This window comes from Episyrphus balteatus, chromosome 1, assembly GCF_945859705.1.
Source record: "Episyrphus balteatus chromosome 1, idEpiBalt1.1, whole genome shotgun sequence".
In the NCBI taxonomy this organism is placed as follows: domain Eukaryota; kingdom Metazoa; phylum Arthropoda; class Insecta; order Diptera; family Syrphidae; genus Episyrphus; species Episyrphus balteatus.
Window position 1 is genome coordinate 50,467,685 of NC_079134.1, and position 20,540 is coordinate 50,488,224.

At 32.7% G+C, this 20,540-nt stretch overlaps 2 protein-coding genes across 2 annotated transcripts; one reads left to right on the top strand and one right to left on the bottom strand.

The window, feature by feature from the left end:
- Positions 1–1,039: 1,039 nt before the first annotated feature.
- On the bottom strand, positions 1,040–6,983 carry LOC129906752 (peroxisomal biogenesis factor 19). The gene is made up of 6 exons (XM_055982647.1): positions 6,828–6,983; positions 6,639–6,735; positions 6,312–6,510; positions 6,161–6,247; positions 1,503–1,666; positions 1,040–1,433 (listed from the first exon to the last, which is right to left on the bottom strand). The coding sequence occupies exons 1-6, from the start codon at positions 6,895–6,897 to the stop codon at positions 1,208–1,210; spliced, it is 843 nt and encodes a 280-aa protein (XP_055838622.1). The 5' UTR covers positions 6,898–6,983; the 3' UTR covers positions 1,040–1,207.
- A 2,125-nt stretch (positions 6,984–9,108) lies between these two features.
- Positions 9,109–19,702, top strand: LOC129921198 (protein transport protein Sec24C). The gene is made up of 10 exons (XM_056002927.1): positions 9,109–9,664; positions 9,725–10,135; positions 13,089–14,171; positions 14,232–14,449; positions 14,509–14,750; positions 14,811–14,926; positions 14,988–15,686; positions 18,098–18,266; positions 18,334–19,124; positions 19,189–19,702. Exons 1-10 carry the CDS (start codon positions 9,512–9,514, stop codon positions 19,327–19,329), a joined length of 4,023 nt encoding a protein of 1,340 aa, XP_055858902.1. The 5' UTR covers positions 9,109–9,511; the 3' UTR covers positions 19,330–19,702.
- Positions 19,703–20,540: the final 838 nt, after the last annotated feature.

Genomic DNA, 20,540 nt, shown 5'->3' on the forward strand with positions numbered 1-20,540 from the left:
CAAAACTGTTGGCAAATTAGTTATTGAACGATATTGGCGAGTTACACAGTCACAGCACCTCGAAATTCAGACACCATAACCGCACATCCGTAAGTCCCTATTCCAACACACCATTCAATAGGAAGTTTGAGCTTCTTCCTTGTTTGATACAACATTATTTCGCTCAAGGATTTTCCAATTAAAGACAATTCCTTTGATGTACAATTCCATTCAACTTCTATTCGACAGGTAACATTCTGTTGGTTTCCCTAGAGTTTTCTTCATCAGACTCGAATTCCTCGTCAGCTCTGGCCCCAGCTAGTTCCTCAAACGAATTTGACAAAATCCTCACGAATATTACCTAAATTGTTAATGACAAAAGGTGTTTGGATTGTTTTTGCTTGTAAGCAGATTCACAATTTGTACTTTTTAAAATTTTTTGTTCGACTTCCCATTTGAAAATTTGAAGCCAAGTTCGTGACTGGTAAGTGCTGCAACTACCTTCCTAAACTTTTATTTAATCTTTGCCAAAAAAAAGTTAGCGTTTAAGCAATTGAAGGAATGTGTTGAAGTTGAGAGATAGTGGTACCTATGCAACATACATACCTAACATAATCGGCCTTATTATGAATTCCATTCGTATCGGAAATTTGCTATGATTACCGAAAAAATAATCACGAAATCCGTCCGTAATGGAAAATTTTATACAAATCGTCAACACAATCGGATTTTGTGATTGTTTTATTAGGGAATCGTAGAAATTTTACGATACGATGGAATACGTTACGTGATAAGGCCGAATATATATCAAAAATGAGAACGAAAAGTGGGGTATTTGCTTGTTATAGCTTTAGGCGCCTAATTTTTTGGGTTCAAACAAGAATAGTCGGATTTTTTTTTTAGTCTTCCAATCGATGACATATTTCGGAACTAATCGTGTTTAAACTTTCTTAAACTACTTTTTGTTGATTTAATTGACGTTAGCTGTATTTTTTCTCACTAAAATAACAACAACGAGGCTATCAATATCAACAGATAATTTACTATTGAACAAAATATATAATTTAAATGATTCATTTTGGCTTGCTTTATTTATCAACCACCGTTGTTTTATAAAATCGATACTAAAATATTACAAATTCTTTGAGAAACAAAGAATAAAAAAAAAAATTATACACATAAGAAAAATAACATGCTCCGTTTCAGTTATTATTATTTATAAATACTTTTACATCATTGGACATTGTGGGTTGGCTGCCGCAGCAGGATCTATTGCAGACATATCAGCCAATTCACCAACAATTTCCTCTGGTGGTTGACCGTATTCTTGAAGTTTGCGCATATCTTCCATCACAAGTTTGTAATTTTCACGTTTTTCCTTTGGTGTTTCATTGGGATTTTCCGATTCTAGACGATTGCAAATTACCTTGTAGAGATCTAGTTGTTTTTCGTATCTATCATATGAATTTAATTAAACATCAAGTAATAAGTGTATTTCAAAATATATTGATTTGTATATTTACCTTTCCCTATCGCTGGGACTGATCTTATCAGCATTTTCTTCTAGATATTTCGGGTATTTTTCTAGTAAATCCTTGATTCCGGGTAACAGGATTTCAGCTGAGAGTAAACTCTGCATCATACCTTCCATGAATGGTAGGAAAGGATTCTCATCAGGTTCAGCACCCTGAAATACAAGTTGTTGTATTATTTATTTAAAAAGAAATATGAATAAATATTGATAAAACAAAATGGAAAACTTTTCAATAATTGTACGAATTTAGTAGTACCTCTTCAAATACTATATATGACAACCTTGACCTGATACTAAACAGTTCGGATTCGAATAAAGTTGAGTTAGATGAATTTATTTGACATCAACAAAAAATGTGCACAGCGAGATTTTGTGCATGTTTTTTTTATTTTTGCTTCTCCTTATTTCTTAAAAAAAAAAAAATCTATTTGAAATCGATTTTTTGTTTTAAAATTATGCTCGGCACATTGGGTCGCAGCAATAAAAATGAGCTTAAGCTGTTATCTCACTTTTCAGTACATTTTCTTGAGATATTTTTGTAAAAAATGTACTGAAAAGTGAGTTATAGCTTAAGCTCATTCATTTTGCATACGAGCCATTGCTTTGGATACGTAAATCGGATCGAGATCGATTTCCATTCGATTTTATTTGTTGAAAGGTATTCGATATAAGCGATTTTTTTCAAACTTTCTAGTTATTAGTTTTTTGATATTTTTTAGGGAAGTTGATAGTTTATTTTTAAGACAAAATTAACGGTACCTTCTACACAATAAAAATGAAAGAGCTGGCTTTTTTGAAAAACGACTTTGTGTATAAACACTTATGTTTTCAGAAACATGTATGCCAAAGAGGCCGAAGCCCAAAAGAACATGGAATCTTTCCAAGGCTCAAAAAAAAAAAATACATTTTTCGATTGGTCTTATAGAAAGAGTATCTACATTTGGAGAAAGGATGCAGCTTGGGGCGCATTTTTGTACTTAGCTGAAGTCTTACAATTTGAATAAATAATTATTATTGTATTATTTAAATAATAATAAATGGCAGCCAAAGAAATGTTTGTTTTGTTTTTTAATGCATATGGCGTTACAATGTATTAGGTATAGGAACAAGCACTCCATATATTATATCCTCTAAGGGAAGTTCACAGGGATTAATATTACACAACTCTACTTATTCACGTTTGTAGTAAGACTCAACAACAATATAAACTTCATGCTAATGTCAGTTTTCATTCGTTGTTGTTTGAAAACAACAATAATACAAAATTTTGTAGGTATTGTGTAAGCAATGAAAAACAAACACATGCCTGTGTGTAAATCAAGTATGAACAAACTGAATTCCAGTAAATCCTTGATTAAATAGTGCTAATCGAGCAAAATTGGCTGATTAACGAAATCTCAAATTAATTGCTCAAATTATAGATTCAAATAGATTCTACGATTATCGACTGGATTAATCCCTGATTAAAAGTTATCGATTGTGAACAAACCGGACCTTAATGTAGCATACCAACATATATGTTCTCTGATCATTTTCAATTTTTTTTTCCGAAATTCCTTTTTATAGAAGAAGTTAAATGACACATTGTTTTATTGTCAACGTTTTTAAGTAATTTAAAAATACAAATATATTTTTTTTACATTTCTATCTTTCTTTTTAAATTAGTATTTGCGCTGAATACGCTCATCAAAAAACGAAATTATTTCAAGAATGAACCGTTAATTATTTAATTCTGAAGTTTATTCATTTTTTTTTAAAGTAAAATAAGATGTTTTATCGAATTATTAACAATTTAAGAAATTCTTCAATAAAACAGAAACGGTTACACAACTCGAATAAATTTTTTTTTTACAATGATGATGAAAAAATAATAAAATGAAAAATTTAAAAGCAATGAATATGTGATTGATTGTAGAGTTGAAATATAGAAGTAATGAAAAGTAAAGTGTTTTTTTTTAAGTTGTTTCTTCCAACAGAAATGTATTTGACAATTAAGAATTTGTAAAGCAAGTTCTTGAAAATATTGAAAATATTGACATTTTATAGCAACAATTTTTATGAGAACATTTTTGAATTTTTTTGCTTAAGGCCCATTTTTTTTTTTTTTTTTTGAAATCCTTCTCAAAAACAAGGCGGCTCTAGATTCTGTAACTGTTTTTTTTGGATTCATAACAAAATTCCGATATGAAATCGTGATAATGCCGAATACAAAAGTATGTCACTCAATTCTGAATTTTAATACATATGTGACATACATGTATATAAATTCAGAATTGAGTGAAACCAATCGAAAACGACATAATTTTGTATTCGGCATTATCACGATTTCATATCGGAATATGTATAGGTGAATAATCCAATACAAATTTTTTGCTTCTCCACTCGGGAATTTCGTTTGACGTTTTAGTGTTTAAATATAAGTAATTGGGCACGTTCAAGAAATATTAGAATTATTAAATTACTTTGGATACGCCATTATTATCAAATTTCGAAATTTACTTGAGAATTTTACAGATCATTGAGGGGCAGAAACTAAAGGAGAATGGGCAAGTTTGTATGGAACGTGGATGTTATGCGGCCAGGAATAAATTTGTTTTTATTTTTGTGACATACTTCAAAAACGGATAACAATTTATGTTAATTGTCTCAACGTTATAACTTTAATGTGCATTTTAGGTTCAAAATATGATACTCTATCATTTTCCCTTAGTCTGAAGACCTTTGTCTTGAATGTTCAACCACTAGAACCCAAACTATAAGCATTTTAAAATAACAATTTCAATCCTATTTTTGAGAGTTTTGTTCTTCAATTTTTGTTTTTGTCCAAAATACCCATTCTCCTTTCACTTTACTTTAAAAAATAAATTATATTAATTATAACCGATAATGCACTTTTTACTCGTTTTTCACACTTATAGATTTTATTCTGTTAACGTAATTCTGTAATGTCGTTTTCTATTGACTTTTGAGATTTTTGTGTAAAATTCTCAGATTTTCCACTGCAAATAGAATATGAAATCTAGTTTTGTAATTGTGTACGAAATCTGTGTGTATAAAAAAAATAAAAGAACAACAAATGCTCAGACAAATGTCAAACAGAGGAGTGTGTGTGAAAGTGAGTGTGTTTGTATGCGTGAATCTAGCTAAAAATCCAGATTCAGATTCTTGAATCTCAGATTCATTTTTTGTCATTTTTTTGAATCTCAAGACGCAAATAGATCATGGAATCTGAGATTCTTCCACTATTTCCCCTCTTCACCCCCCTTTCAGCTGTCAAATTCACAAATCTCATTCTGAGATTCGTCAATAGAAAACGACATTAATTTTTGGGGAAAATTTTCTTGCCTAACTTTCCAGTTGGCTCTCCAATAAAATTATCTAAATTGGAAGGAACTTTTTTAGACAGTTGACCAATCAGAGACCGAGAAATTACATAAATATTTAGGCCCATTTGCTCATACTGATCATAAATTTGAATCATAGCTAGGACGAACATAGCCTTTATGTTTTTCTTAGTTTATTCTAAGTTTCTAAAAAATATATATGTTCAACCTAGCAATGTTTTACTTTCATGCGAGAAATCGCTGAGAACTTCAAATTTAAACTTCAAATCGATACAAACGTCAGTAAATTTTAATTTTTTTGAGCAATTAAGCTGAAATTTTTAAACAATGTTGGTATTTTGTGGTTTTTATTGAAGAAAATAGTTAAATAATAGTGAAAGTGGCAAAAATTGAGTGTCTGGTTTTTTAAACAAAAATTATTCATGTGAAGGATTTTTTTTGTAAATGTGTTTGTGTGTCACAATAAGTGACAGATAATTGATAAACACTTCTATAAACATTTATGCAGCCAATTTTACCATGGTTAACATGTTCAAAAGTGAGTTTACCATTCTTAAATTAATAACAGATGTTAATTTTATAGACAAAATCCTTTTTTAAGGTATAATATGGCTATTTGCTCAATTAAAATTTCTTATGTATAACATAAAACCCTTAGGTTCTACTATTTCTTGCCCCTAAGTTATGTTAAACTTAGAGAAATTTTTGACACAATTTGAAGTTCGTGCAAACGACTATGTAGAGTTTAAGGGTTTATGTTTCACATAAAGATTTAAGTTCCGTTTCAGCAAATGGGCCTTAGTCTCTAACGTTTCTGCACCTGCCCATTCTCAGTGAATTCTGATTTGAAATCAAGAAGAAAGTTTCTCTTCTGAGAAACGTTCTGTTTGTCATATTATGGTCGTGCGAATAAAAGAATTTCAGAAGCCTTATGAATTCTTCCGTACCTATTCCGAAGATATTTCTTTTATTTCAAAAGAAAATAATTTTAAATTATGTTCCTATAAATGTGGTATCGGTGTAGAGAAAGAGAACTACAAAAAGTGTAACTATCTCATTTCTCTACAAATCTAGCTATGTATTAACTATGCAAATTATTTGTTTACTTCAAAAGGTCGTTGTTAACAAATATGCTAATTTTTTGCTTTTTGTTTAAGTCCGACAGCTGAATAATAAATATTAATACAAATGTGCTAATTTGCTTGCTACTTTAAATGAATATATAAATTGTGCATGTTTATTTTGAATATGAATTTTCCATTTATTGATTTATTCATAATAATAATTAAACATAACAACTCACCTCTTCCAAACCAAGTCCTGAAAATAGTTTAGCTACGTCTGTTTCCGAAAGACCCGTCTGAAGTGTTCCAGAGGCTTCATTCATACCCTATTTTAAAATACAATTTGACTGTGAACAAAGTTTAGAATACAAGAAGAATCAATCAATCTACCTTAAGAGCTTCCGATATACTATCAGAGTATTTCTTGACTTCATCGTCGTTAGCTGTGCTCTCACCTTGAATAGCGATCGCAGTTGCTTCGGCGATTTTTTTAAAACCAGCCAACATTTGTTCATTGAGTTGCTCTTCTCCGGCCTCCGGTTGGCCAACAAGAGTACTCATTCGTTCGCTGAACAATCTAGCTTGTTCCCTAAAAAATAGATAATCAACAAAATACACATAAAAATAAAGATAACCATAGCAACGACAAAAAAAAACTAAATTTAAATCAGACAGACTATTAAATCAAAAATGACATAGATTTGTGATAGAAATTACATGAAAAATGCATTTTGGTCATCATTTTCAGCGGTTGTACTATCTGCTTTTGATGATTTTGTTGTTGGTTCTGTCTTTTCAAAGTCTTTTAATGCATCTACAATTATATACATTTTTATTACATAATAACAAAAAAAAAATTCGAATTGAATTCATATAGAAGAAATTTTGAATGAAAAATGATCTTACCATCCAAAAGTTCGTTGAGGTCACTGTCGTCTTTAACTGCCGGAGCAGTGTTCTTATCGTTTGATGACATATTTATAAATACAAATGTACAAAGAAATTGTGAATGTTTTGATTTAAAGGAATAACCAAATAAATCAAAAAGTTTTGTAGAATCTTGGGTAGATTTTCTTTCACAATAAATTTTTTGTTGGTTATCAATTTACGATCCAGCCAGACAGCAGACAGAACTCGCTGACTGCTCGGTTGAAAAAAGTGACAAATCGAAAAAAATTCATTTGATATTTTGACAGTTTAGCAAAATGAGTGTGTTTCTTGATTATTTTAAATTCTAGCAGTTATGGATGGATTCAGAACGGAGAGATGGGAATTACAATTAAATCTCGCAGGTACTTCTTTTTATCTTGGATTTACATTACGTCTGCATGCATATACAGTTTGTATATTGTATACCCAACTAACACAACAGCTTCTGGAAATTTAAATCTCGCAGGTTCTACTTTTTAAACAGCTTATGTATTGAGCTTGCTTGAGAATTTAATTGCTTATAGAGGTTAGAACTTGTTTAACAACTTTTAATAAGTTGTTTAAATACTGTTAAAGAAACTTAGCCGAAGAGAGCTTGTTTTTCGGATAAGCTTGGTTAATGAATTTATAGAAGCTTAACAGAAATTATATCCAGTTTTGTATTTGGTTTTTGGTTTTGATATTGAATAATCTAGCTCGGACACTTTTTGGTTTTGACATTGAATAATTTAGCTCGGACATTTTTTTGCTATTTGAACTGATTAAGTTTTTGATTTCATTAGTTGGGAAAGCTATCTGTCAAATCTCAAAGCTTCGGTAGAGCTTCTGTAAAACTTCGCTTAAGCTTCGTATAGACATTATAAGTACATTCTTATAATGGTCAAACTTGTATAAAATTCTTCTTTTTCCATGCCCGACAACCTTACTAAAGTTAAAAAGAAGTTCCTTAATCTAAATCTAAATTTGAACAAATCTAAATTTATAGGAGAATTTTAACTATATTGGAGCTAAAATTTAGCTTATACTATGTTTCCACCTACGCTAAATCCGAGATTTAGCTAAGTAGATTTAGAATAAATCTCGGATTTAGGGTAGGTGGAAACGTAGTATTAATCTGCCTACTACTTCTGCTTAAAAAAAATCCAAGCATCTTTTATCAATTTTTTGAATTGAATTGAATTCTTTATTGAGACTTAAAATTCTATTACAAAGTGTGTTCTTATCTATATCTTAAGTACTACTGCGGCTATAATGTTTTGCCTGCTTTGACAATTTATTTGAAATGCCTCGTAGCTGTCTTTTATATATGGTTTGACTACTCTTGCTCATGGGAGCATAATATTCGTTTGGATTGACGGAGGGTCATTTAACAATAAATATATACATACATACAATAGACTACTACTAAAATAAAACTAAATCATCTTTTATCAAAAAAACAATCAAAAATAAAATAATGTCGTTTTCTATTGACGAATCTCAGAATGAGATTTGTGAATTTGACAGTTGAAAGGGGGGGTGAAGAGGGGAAATAGTGGACAAATCTCAGATTTCATGATCTATTTGCGTCCTGAGATTCAAAAAAATGACAAAAAAATGAATCTGATGTCGTTTTCTATTGACTTTTGAGATTTTTGTGTAAAATTCTCAGATTTTCCACTGCAAATAGAATATGAAATCTAGTTTTGTAATTGTGTGCGAAATCTGTGCGTATAAAAAAAAATAAAACAACAACAAATGTTCAGACAAATGTCAAACAGAGGAGTGTGTGTGAAAGTGCGTGTGTTTGTATGCGTGAATCTTGATAAAAATCCAGAATCAGATTCTTGAATCTCAGATTCATTTTTTGTCATTTTTTTGAATCTCAGGACGCAAATAGATCATGGAATCTGAGATTCTTCCACTATTCAAGAATCTGATTCTGGATTATTATCAAGATTCACGCATACAAACACACCCACTTTCACACACACTCCTCTGTTTGACATTTGTCTGAACATTTGTTGTTGTTTTATTTTTTTTATTACGCACAGATTTTGCACACAATTACAAAACTAGATTTCATATTCTATTTGCAGTGGAAAATCTCAGAATTTTACACAAAAATCTCAGAAGTCAATAGAAAACGACATAAACAAAAAAATTAACAAAACTCCCTGAACGCATTAACAAATGTCAAAAACTACAATATTTCTTCGTCAAGTTCTAGCAGTTTTACGTGGCATGAAATGACAGTTCAATATTCGTTAAATCATCTACACCATCGACACTTTCGAACCAAAAGGCAGGCAAATTGGGGATTACTACAAATTCATTTGCTGCAAAAATATTGTTCTGACGTGGAATTTCTTTAACAATTAAGAAATAGTTGCCTCATAAAAGGCTATTCGATTGTGTAAAAAAGAAAGGCTTTTCTAAATTCATCAAATTGTCCTTGAAAAGCCACTAAATAACGCTCAGAAAAAAGGTTTCTCTATTTTTTTGCATACGTGAACGGAAATCAATCGTTTCAGTGGACAGGTCAAAAGTGACAACATCGATAGAAGACGTGTAGTTTTTTGGCCACCGTGTTAAGAGAGAAAAAAATTAAGTGAAAGTGTTTTTTGTTTCTGTGATTTTATGTTGTTGATAAAACGTCTGTAATAGCAACAAATTAAATTATGAATCCTTCAGCATATGGGCAACAATATCCGCCCCAAGGATGGCCTCAATCACAGCAACAGCAACAGCAGCAGCCTCCGCTAAGTGGGCCTCCAGTATCAATGCCTCCACCACAATCTCAAACAATGTTAAATGGCAATTATCAACAGCAGGTATCTAATCTTTTTTATTAAATGTTTCAGAAGATTCTAATGAGTTTATTTCGATTGCAGTTGGTAAATTCAATAAGTGGCATGTCAATGAACCCAACAAAATCATTTCCTAATGCAACTCCTGGCAATAATATGCCACCACCACCAATGGGCAATGGACCAGCTCCAAATGAGAGTGGCAATAACAACATGATGCCCAATAATAATTCAGTTGGTTTGATGGGTTATCCCAATGGACCGACACCACCAAATTCTCAAGGTCTTGGTGGTGGGCCACCACCTATGAAACAGGGGCCACCACAAATGTCACAAGCTGGTCCCCCACAACAGCAGCAGCAGCCAGGTATGCCTCCTTCAATGGGACAGCATATGCAACAACCAACTGGGCAACCCAATCAGCCAGGGCAACAGCAGATGACGGTGAAAACTCCTGATTTACAGGGAATGCCTCATATGCCACCACCAAAAACTGTGAGTATACCATAGCTTTCTATTAGTAGCTTCCCATAATTAGATTGTAATTATACTGAAAAAGAAATTAAGAAAAAAGAATTGCTTGGTTAATTTAGTAACATAAAATTGGTTCACTGGTGAAGAATGGTCACCTTTTTTTGTAAATAAATATTGAAGAAACTTGTTACTTAATTATCTAGTATTTGTGAACCAGTATACTGGATTTTTCATCAAGACCACGCCTCGTCCCACAAAAATGCTCAGTAAAACATTAAGATAAAGTGCAAAGTTAAGAAGTACTTCAATATCTGCAATAGTTAACAGGCCTGAACCTTATTTAAAATTCTTAGAAATGGCTAGCCCTAAGCAACAATTTAACAATTTAGGAAAGAGATTTAGATAGATTGCATTAAACAATGCAAAATACTTTTTTAAGAAAAACTAGGTTTAAAGGCATTTCATGGACCACTTTTTCATCATTCTTTATGTGTACCTATTCTGATGAAACAAAAAAAAAAAACTCAAATTTTCGATACGAAATGCTTTGCTTTACAGAAACAAGAAAAAAATGCTCAATTTTTCTAAAAACAAAAATTAAAATTCACGACTGGGTCGCATGTACTTGCTCTTAGAATTCAAAAATAAATGTATGTATATTAGACTGATTCAAAAAAAAAATTTTCTTTTGTTCAAAGCATTGTTGAAATTATTGTTGGAAATAACGAAAAAAAAAAATTCTGTAAAAGTTTCAGCCCTTAATATTAACATTTAGTACCGCAGCATCGCAAATCTCTATTTCCCATACGATTTGTATGGGAAAGATTGTGTATTTGTGTTTAGAATTTTTTATCTTTTTAATGGTTCATCCAAAAAGCTTGACAAAATCATTTTCTCTTATAAAATTGTCCGCTCTACAAAAAAGCTTTTATTAATTTTTTTTGATTTACCCCCGCGTTTCGAAGTTATTCAACTTTAAAATATAAAAAGTAATTTTTTCTCATTTTTTTCCGATTTTTTGACGAAATTATTAGGTTTTTCAAAAAATTTGGCAAAATTTTCAAATATTTGTATTCTATGTTGTGTTTTGGTTTCACAGATCCTTTTATATAACTCTCAAACCCCTAATACTATCATATTAGATTTCTTCAATAAATTCGAATTATTCATTTTTTCAACTAAAAATTATTTTAATTAATTTTTCGCGTCCGTTTTTTTTTAATTTCATAAATGCAATTTTGTAGAGCGTTCAATTTTATACAAGAAAATGATTAAATCTAGCCTAACACAAATACACAATCTTTCCCATACAAATCGTATGGGAAATAGAAATTTGGATGCGGCGGTACTAAATGTTGACATTAAGGGCTGAAACTTTTACAGTATTTTTTTTTCGTTATTTCCAACAATAATTTCAACTATGCTTTGAACAAAAGAAAACATTTTTTTTTGAATCAGTCTAATGTATGTATATATGAAAATAAAAAAACATAAAATTCTTTCTTCAAACTAAAAACATCTCTTTAAATGAAATAGAGCACCAAAAAAGTATCCAGTTTAATATCTTTTATATAGATGCATTTAAAAAACAAAATTCAAAATCGTTAGAGTCGTTTTTTTTTAAACTAATTTTTTATAAATAATTTTTTGAAAAAAGTTTTAAAACAAAAATAGTATGCTATTTTGTAGAAATAAATTATCAACACCTAAATCCAATATTTCAACAAAATTCAATATCCCGTTTTCTTAAATGTGATTCTTAAAAAAAAAAAAAAACACTTTTTTTTTAATCCAAAAAATTTTTTTTTCAATTTTATATTTTATTTACATAAAAACTAAATAATAGTTTTTGGAATAATATTTCGTTGAAATTAAGCAAATCGTTTGGAAGAAATCAGATAAAAAAACGGTTTTATGGGAGGTACCGTTAATAACGATTTTTGAAAAAATTTATTTACTCTCAACATTATACATAATCTTATATTATGTTATTTTGATGTAACAATCCATTGTGGATTCTCTGCACCTCTGTAGATCCATCAGTGTAGGCCTTCAGCACTTCCAAATTTAGCATTTTCCCCCAAAAATATAGAACTTGCCATTTGTTGTCATGGTGTTATATCTATTTTAGTAATTCAAGTTTTTGAAGATACTGATATCTGGGCCTATTCTACCAGATCTTTGATTCTGCTATTCTGTTGTTCTGCTATCTTTTTGTCCATACAAAAATATGAGCTATAAAAAAATCTTTCATAATTTTAATTTTTGGTATCGATATACTAAATTTTCTATGAAACCCGCTTAAATTTTTTTTTCGAAATGTGAACAAAAATCTTTTACGAATCTCATAAAAGAAAAAAATAACAATTATTTTCATGTCTAATAAAAGGCATACTATTGTGACTTTTATTATAATAGTTTTCTACATAAACAGATAAAAACAGATAAATAAACATTCGATCTACTGAAACGTTTTTATACAAAATTTTTTTTTAAAACCTTTCATGTCGTTTACAAGAAAGTCAGACATCAAGAAAAATGTTCTATGGAAAGTACCGCTTATAACGTTTCAACAATTATTGTTTTTTATTTCAAAAGTACGACTTTATTTGCGAATTATATATTAATCAATATCGTTAGATCCGTTTTTGAGAAAAAAACATCCTTTTCCATTTTGGTCATATGGAAAATACCGTTAATTTTGGTCCTAAATAATCCAAAAATCTTTAACTGCAAAGTTTGAATTAACTTCATACAGAAGTTTAAATTTGTTCGATTTTTCTTTTTGGAATCAAAAACTTGCCATAAAGTAAAAATTACGACACTTTTCCAATGACATAGCCTTTTCACAGTTTTCGGTATAGAATGACTGAATTTTGATTTTTCGAATTTGTATTGTAGATTAAGAAGTTAATTTAAAATTTTTAGTTAACAACATTTTATATCAATAATTTTTTCATCAACAATTTGTTAGCAATCACCATTTATGCCACCTCAGGCTGGTGAACCACCGAAACCACAAGAACAACAAAAGCCACAAGGCACTGGCCCATTCCCTCCACAACCACAACAACCAATGCAGCAAAAGTTCCCAACTCCATCAATAACACCAACATCGCAACCAAGTTCAATGTATCCACCACAGCAAAATCAAATGCAACAACCACCCCAACAGCAACAACAACAACAACAGCAGCCAATGCAATTTGGCCAGATGCCTCCAAAGCCTGGTCAACAAATCCCCCAACAACCTGGACAGATGCAAATGCCTGGTCAGCCAATGCCTCCGCAACCTGGACAAATGCAGATGCCTCCGCAACCAGGACAAATGCAAATGCCTGGTCAACCGCCTAAACCGGGTCAACAAATGCCACCACAACCTGGACAGATGCAGATGCCTGGCCAGCATCCAATGGGTGGTCAGCCACCAATGGGTGGTCAGCCACCAATGGGTGGTCAGCCACCAATACCTGGTCAGCCACCAATGTCTGGTCAGCCTCCAATGCCTGGTCAGCCACCAATGCCTGGTCAGCCTCCAATGCCTGGTCAGCCACCAATGTCTGGTCAGCGTCCAATGCCTGGTCAGCCTCCAATGTTCGGTCAGCCTCAAATGCCAGGGCAGCCACCAATGCCTGGTCAACCTCCAATGCCTGGTCGGCCTCCAATGCCTGGTCAGCCAATGACATCTCAACCTGGACAAATGCAGATGCCACCTCAGCCAGGCCAACAAATGCCTCCACAACCTGGCCAAATGTCGATGCCACCACAACCTGGTCAAATGCAAATGCCCCCACAAATGGGCCAAATGCCACCAAAACCCGGCCAAATGCATATGCCTCCCATGCCTGGGCAACCACCACAACTTGGTCAAATGCCCCCGCAACCAGGACAGATGCCTCCAATGCCGGGACAAATGCCATTCCAGCAGGGTGGTGGCCCAATGCAATACCAAGCTGGGCCGATGCCTCCGCCAACAGGACAAATGCCTGGTTATCCCCCTCAGCCGGGTCAAATGCCCATGCAGCCAGGACAACAAATGCCCGGAATGGGATATAATGTAACGCATTATATAACAGATTTAGTTTTTCTTTGAAAATATATTGATTTTTCTTATTAGCAACCTCCCGGCATGTACAACCAACAGTATCAGCAGCAGGCGGCTGCTCCACGTCGTCTAGATCCCGATCAGATGCCAAATCCAATTCAAGTTATGATTGAAAATCAAAGAAATTCTGGTGGCCCATTTGTGACTAATCAACCTGGTTTGTTGCCACCTCTGGTAACAACAAAGTTCATTGTTCAGGATCAAGGCAACTCAAGTCCTCGTTTTGTCAGGTTTGTACTTCTTTATTCAACTTTTTTTTGTCCAAGTGTACTCATGGTCATTTATTTAGATCATCTTTATATTGCGTTCCATCAACATCTGATTTGCTCAAAACAACTGCTCTGCCCTTCTCGTTGGTTATTTCCCCTTATGCCAAGACCGTCGAAGGTGAATATGATCCACCAATTGTTGATTTCGGAGAATTAGGACCAATACGTTGCAATCGTTGCAAGGCATACATGTCGCCGAATATGCAATTTATCGATGCTGGTCGTCGCTTCCAATGTCTAATGTGTAAAGTGTCGACAGAAGGTAAGCTTAGTAAATATTTGAAATATTAGATTATGTATTCAACTCTTTTTATGTTTCCAGTTCCTACGGAATACTTCCAACATCTTGATCATACTGGGCAACGTGTGGATAAATACGAAAGACCTGAATTGGTACTAGGAACATACGAATTTGTTGCAACTAAAGATTATTGCCGAGTAAATATTTTGTGTATTCTCATCGATTTGATATTCTTCAATAATCTTAATTCCCTTTCAGAACAATATTCCTCCAGAAATTCCAGCCTATGTATTTGTTATTGATGTATCCTACAATAACATCAAATCTGGATTAGTTCATTTGCTTTGTCAAGAAATAAAAAGAATAATCAAGAATTTCCCTGTCGATCAGGGTCAAGAGAAGTCGAAAATGCGTGTTGGTTTCATCACCTACAACAGTACTGTCCATTTCTATAACATCAAAAGCACCTTGGCCCAACCACAAATGATGGTTGTTGGTGATGTCAATGATATGTTTATGCCACTGCTCGATGGTTTCCTTGTTGATCCAGAAGAATCTGAAGCTGTTATCGATGCATTGATGGAACAAATTCCTAAAATGTTTATCGATACAAAAGAAACTGAAACAATTCTTTTGCCAGCCATACAAGCTGGTTTAGAAGCACTTAAAGCATCAAATTGTGCTGGTAAGCTGCTGGTATTCAATTCATCGTTGCCGATATGTGAAGCTCCGGGAAAACTTCGTAATCGTGACGATCGTAAACTTTTGGGTACAGAGAAAGAGAAAACAATATTGACACCCCAAACAACAGCATACAATTCATTGGGTCAGGATTGTGTACAAGCTGGATGTTCAGTGGATTTGTTTATATTTAATAATTCATATGTGGATATTGCTACAATTGGACAAGTTTCAAGATTAACAGGAGGAGAAGTCTATAAATACACTTACTTCCAGGTATGTTAGCAAAATTTACATAACACATACAATTTAATAGGCTTATTTAATATCGCTCTTTGTAGTCAGTTATATTTTTTGAAATAAAAGCTTATTTCTATTATGGAGTTTGTCAGGTTTGAAACTTAAGTAGTCTTTGAATAAGCAAAAAAAAAGACTACTAATTGATATATGTACGTACATAATAATATGATATTTCTAAAGAATTTGTTGGAGTTGGACACCAATTTTTCTTATATCATGCCTTCTGTAAAAAAAAATCTAACACCAGTTGAATCAGGTCCATTTCACACGAAGCCGGGAACCGTTTAAACGCACCGTTTGGACGGTTTCCGGCTTCATGTGAAATGAGCCTTATACAGCTAAGTGAAGCATATCCTGAAAAGCCATATATTGAGTCTAAGACAGTATGTGAGTAGTAATGGAATTGTTCCAATCTCTGACCCTCTTGACGATTTGAAAAGATTTTGAGGATTTGTAAAATGCTTGTTAGAATAGCCATCTAATAGCTTGAGATTGTCTGAGCAACCAACATGTGATCGAAGAATAGGTGACAGAGAAAACAGCAGTCTTACTTGAAATTTTTGTTGAGAAAAGAGCTTATGGTTTTTTTTAGGTTTTTGTTTAAAAATCTATGTAAGTTGAGCTGAATATAAACAGTGATTGCGTTACGATAAGTCAATTGATGAGTCCAAGTGAGCTCCACCGGGACGAAACGCCAATTTTTTTGTATGGAAGCTATATTAAATCAATAATTTAAAAAATCCAATTAAAAATAGTGCGTATTCTTCTACTTTACTGATTTCAGTAGTATATATAATTTGTATTATAAAACCAATTTTCTTCTTCTTTTAAGCTTATATTTGTTCGAATTGAACACTTAGTAAAAAGGCTGCGAAATAATGACTGAAGGAAAAAAATCATTTGTTCATATAAAATCTTTTTTTCTTAACAACTTCAACCGTCAAAGACGAACTATATTATAATTATTTTTAACATATTCTTAAACCTTAGATCCTAATGCAGCTTTTGACCACTGACGCCTGACTAAAGTGACACAACCTAATGTATAGCCACTTAATTGCAAAATAGTTCTTCAAACCTGATGGGAATCAGATGAATTTTTTTTAAATCAGTGTTCTAGTGAAATATTCAGTTTTACTCTTAGAACAAAACAATCTAATCACAAAATCTTAAAAACATGTTCTTCTCTTTCCCGATCGCCCGATCTACCACATATTTAATGTATACATATTTAATCTACAAGTAGACTAACATAAAAGTGCTTTGAACTGCAAGAGCAAGTACGTGCGACCCCAGTCGTTCATTTTATTTGCTTTCAACTTTTTTGAACTGAATGATATTATCTCATCGAAAAAGAACTTATCTCAGTCTTTATTCAGATTCCGTTTATATTTCGGTAAAAAAAGAACTCAACCATTCCTCTAAACCCTTTCTTTTTCGTGCAAATATTCCTAGAACACATAAAAACCTCGTTGATAACATCATCTTATTCCGTAATCATTATCCTCAAAAAATTTTTGAATTTATTTCCTATGCACTCTATAAGTCATAGAAAAAGACATGACGGCTTTCCATTGTTAATCATCCCAAGCGTGCTACCCACAGTCATTTTAAATAAAAAACTTTCTGACTCAAACCTTTCTTTTAAGTGCAGGTATGTTTTCCTTGTCGCCTGGAGAGTTTTCTTCATTCGCTATTCCATTTTTATCTTCTATTCAATTCGCTCTCCCCGCAAATATTCGTCGATAGAGTACATTATTAGCTCGCCTTTTCTATTTATTGTACAAAATTAGACATCATATAGCAGAACTGAAAGAATTAAGGTTTTGTAGAGAAAGCACTTGAACTATAGCTAGTTTTGAACCTGTTGGCAAAACCAGTTACAGAAGTTTCTTCAGGTAATTATTCGTTTATTATCCACTTCACTGATCCGGATTTGATGTTTACTCCGAAATAGTTGAACTCATAATTGTCTCGTTTTTATTGATATCAATCCTCAACAAATGCATCGCTCTTTCTAATAAATGAATTCTCAATAATAAACCCATATTCATCCTTGATTTGATTTATGATCATGAGCTATTACGTGCCAGGGAACTCAACTCCCCGTCATCTAAGAAAACCTCATCTCTTCCTTCTACCCAACATCCAGTTCCATCTTAACTAGCTCCAATGAACGTATTACTGCTATCCTCAGTGCTACCTTTCTTTAAATTCGTTTACTGGAATCGCCTTCTCAATTCCAATCCCAATCTTATCTACAACTTTCTTTAATAAATTAAGAAAAGGTTATGCATAAAACGGAGTCAAATCAAAAATTAGTCATTGACCCTAGGAGCTTTAAATATAAAAAAATAAATAATAATAAATTAATTTTTGATTTCCAGGCTGAACTTGATGGAAATCGACTGATTGAAGATATCATTAAAAACGTATCGCGACCAATTGCTTTCGATGCAGTAATGCGAGTTAGAACGTCAGCTGGCATTCGTGCAACAGATTTCTACGGCCACTATTTCATGTCTGGCACAACCGATGTAGAACTCGCTAGTATTGGTAAGATAAAACTTTTATTTAATCTTATTTACAAATAATATCTAACGTTATCAATCAATTTAATTAGATTCAAATAAAGCAATTGCAATTGAAATCAAGCATGACGACAAACTGCCACCCGAGGAGAATATCTATCTGCAAGTTGCTTTATTATACACATCTAGCGGTGGGCAACGACGCTTGAGAGTATTGAATTTAGCCCTCCGTGTAACAACAACGATAGCTGATGTCTTTAAGAGTTGTGATCTAGATGCAATCATGTTGTTCTTCGCCAAACAATCCATGTTTAAACTGATGGAACTCACTCCTAAAGTGGTCAAAGATAATCTAATTCATAGATCGGCACAGACGTTGGCTTGCTATCGCAAGCATTGTACGTCACCAACATCGGCGGGTCAATTGATTTTACCAGAGTGTCTTAAGCTCCTACCATTGTATGTTTCATGTTTGATTAAAAACGATGCTATTTCTGGAGGCTCAGACATGACAACCGATGACCGATCATATGTCATTCAATTTGTCCTCTCAATGGACCTACAAATGTCTGTTACATTCTTCTATCCGAGATTCATTCCAATTCATAATGTCGAACCAGATGAGAACGATTTACCGCCACCAATGCGTGTTACTCATGAAAAGATGTCCGAAGATGGAGCATACATTTTAGAGAATGGAGTGTATTTGTTCTTCTGGCTGGGCCAGGCCCTTCCACAATCCTTTATTCAGCCACTATTTAATGTTCAATGCACACAGCAAGTGAATTCGGAACGTTTTGCTATTGTTGGCGATACTCCGTTGGCGAAACGAGTGCGTCAAATTATTGATACAATTATGCAGGAAAGGACACGATACATGAGGGTAAGAGAGAGAGAGCTTATATAAATATTATCTAAGAATGGATTTTAATTTTTTTTTATTTCAGGTAACTTGCGTGCGACAAAATGACAAACTTGAGAGTGTATTCCGGCATTTCCTGATCGAAGATCGTGGTACAGATGGTTCAGCAAGTTATGTAGATTTCTTATGTCACATGCATAAAGAAATCAAGGATCTACTCAGTTAGCCTTGTTCGTCTAGGAATAGTTTTAGCCAGCGTCGTTTGAGTTCCCAAGTTTCTACGCCCGGCATGTGTCGAAGTTATTCACAGAATAGGGCTAGGCAACAGCGTTATCGCAAAGGATATGGTAGATTATTTTAGGTTGATATTCAAATTTATTATTATGAAAGAAATGCAATTGCAAAAAATCAGTTAAAAAATATGAAAATTCAAAAAGATAAATAAAAAAACAGTCGTTTAATCGAAAACAAAAAATTAACACCAGCGCCCGAACTTGTAAGTATCGAAACGAATTAAAAATAAAAAAAATCTATATAATCAAATAAATTCAAGAAAAAAATTATATATAAATAAATTTAATTATTACAAATAAAACATAGTTTAAATGAGTTTTGGTTTTTATGTGCAATATGTGGAAGATCTCTCACAAAAGGGTGCTTGGACTGTTCAGAATATGAAAGTTTACAATTTTTTCTATGAGAAAATATGTTTGAAGCTTCATTGCTGTTTAATATGTCTCTAAAGCAGTTTATAACAAGATTTACTGCACAGTTTTGTGAAAATTTACAAATACATTTTGTAAATTTTTTTGCATGAAACTTTTTTGCTTTATTCTGTACTACATTTTTTCTCATTAACCTCTTCATGGAAGGCCTTCTTAAATAAAAGCTTAAAGTATTATGCATTTATAGTTTAGTCAACGAAATTTCAAAATTGTAAGATAAATGCTGAAAATCGTGAAGTTGGTTTGTGGATTTAGATGAAGTGGGGGAGGGGAAGGTTAAAACTATACTGGAAAATATTTAACTTTGAGAAAAAAGTAGATAACCTTAATAAAATAATGTTTAAACAAATACTAAAGTGACAAATGACACATAATTTATTAAGCTAGTTTCAGACGGATTGTGTATGTGTTAGGCTGCAAACAAAAGACCTTCTATCGTCCGATAATTTAGTCGGGTTGGACTCAAAGGCAGCCGACTAAATAGTAGTGTGTGTATCAAAACAAACTTTTCGATCAATCAAACTTTTTGATCGGCCGATACCTAATTATTGTAATGTGCGCTTTTCCATACATTTTTATTATGATTAATGTGAATTTTCAAATTATTTTTTCCAAAAGAATTAATTTTGTACTTGCTCTATAAGGGCAAGTATTGGTGTCGCACACAGGTAAATTTTCCCAAAAACATGGCCAAAATTATTTTTTGTGTTTA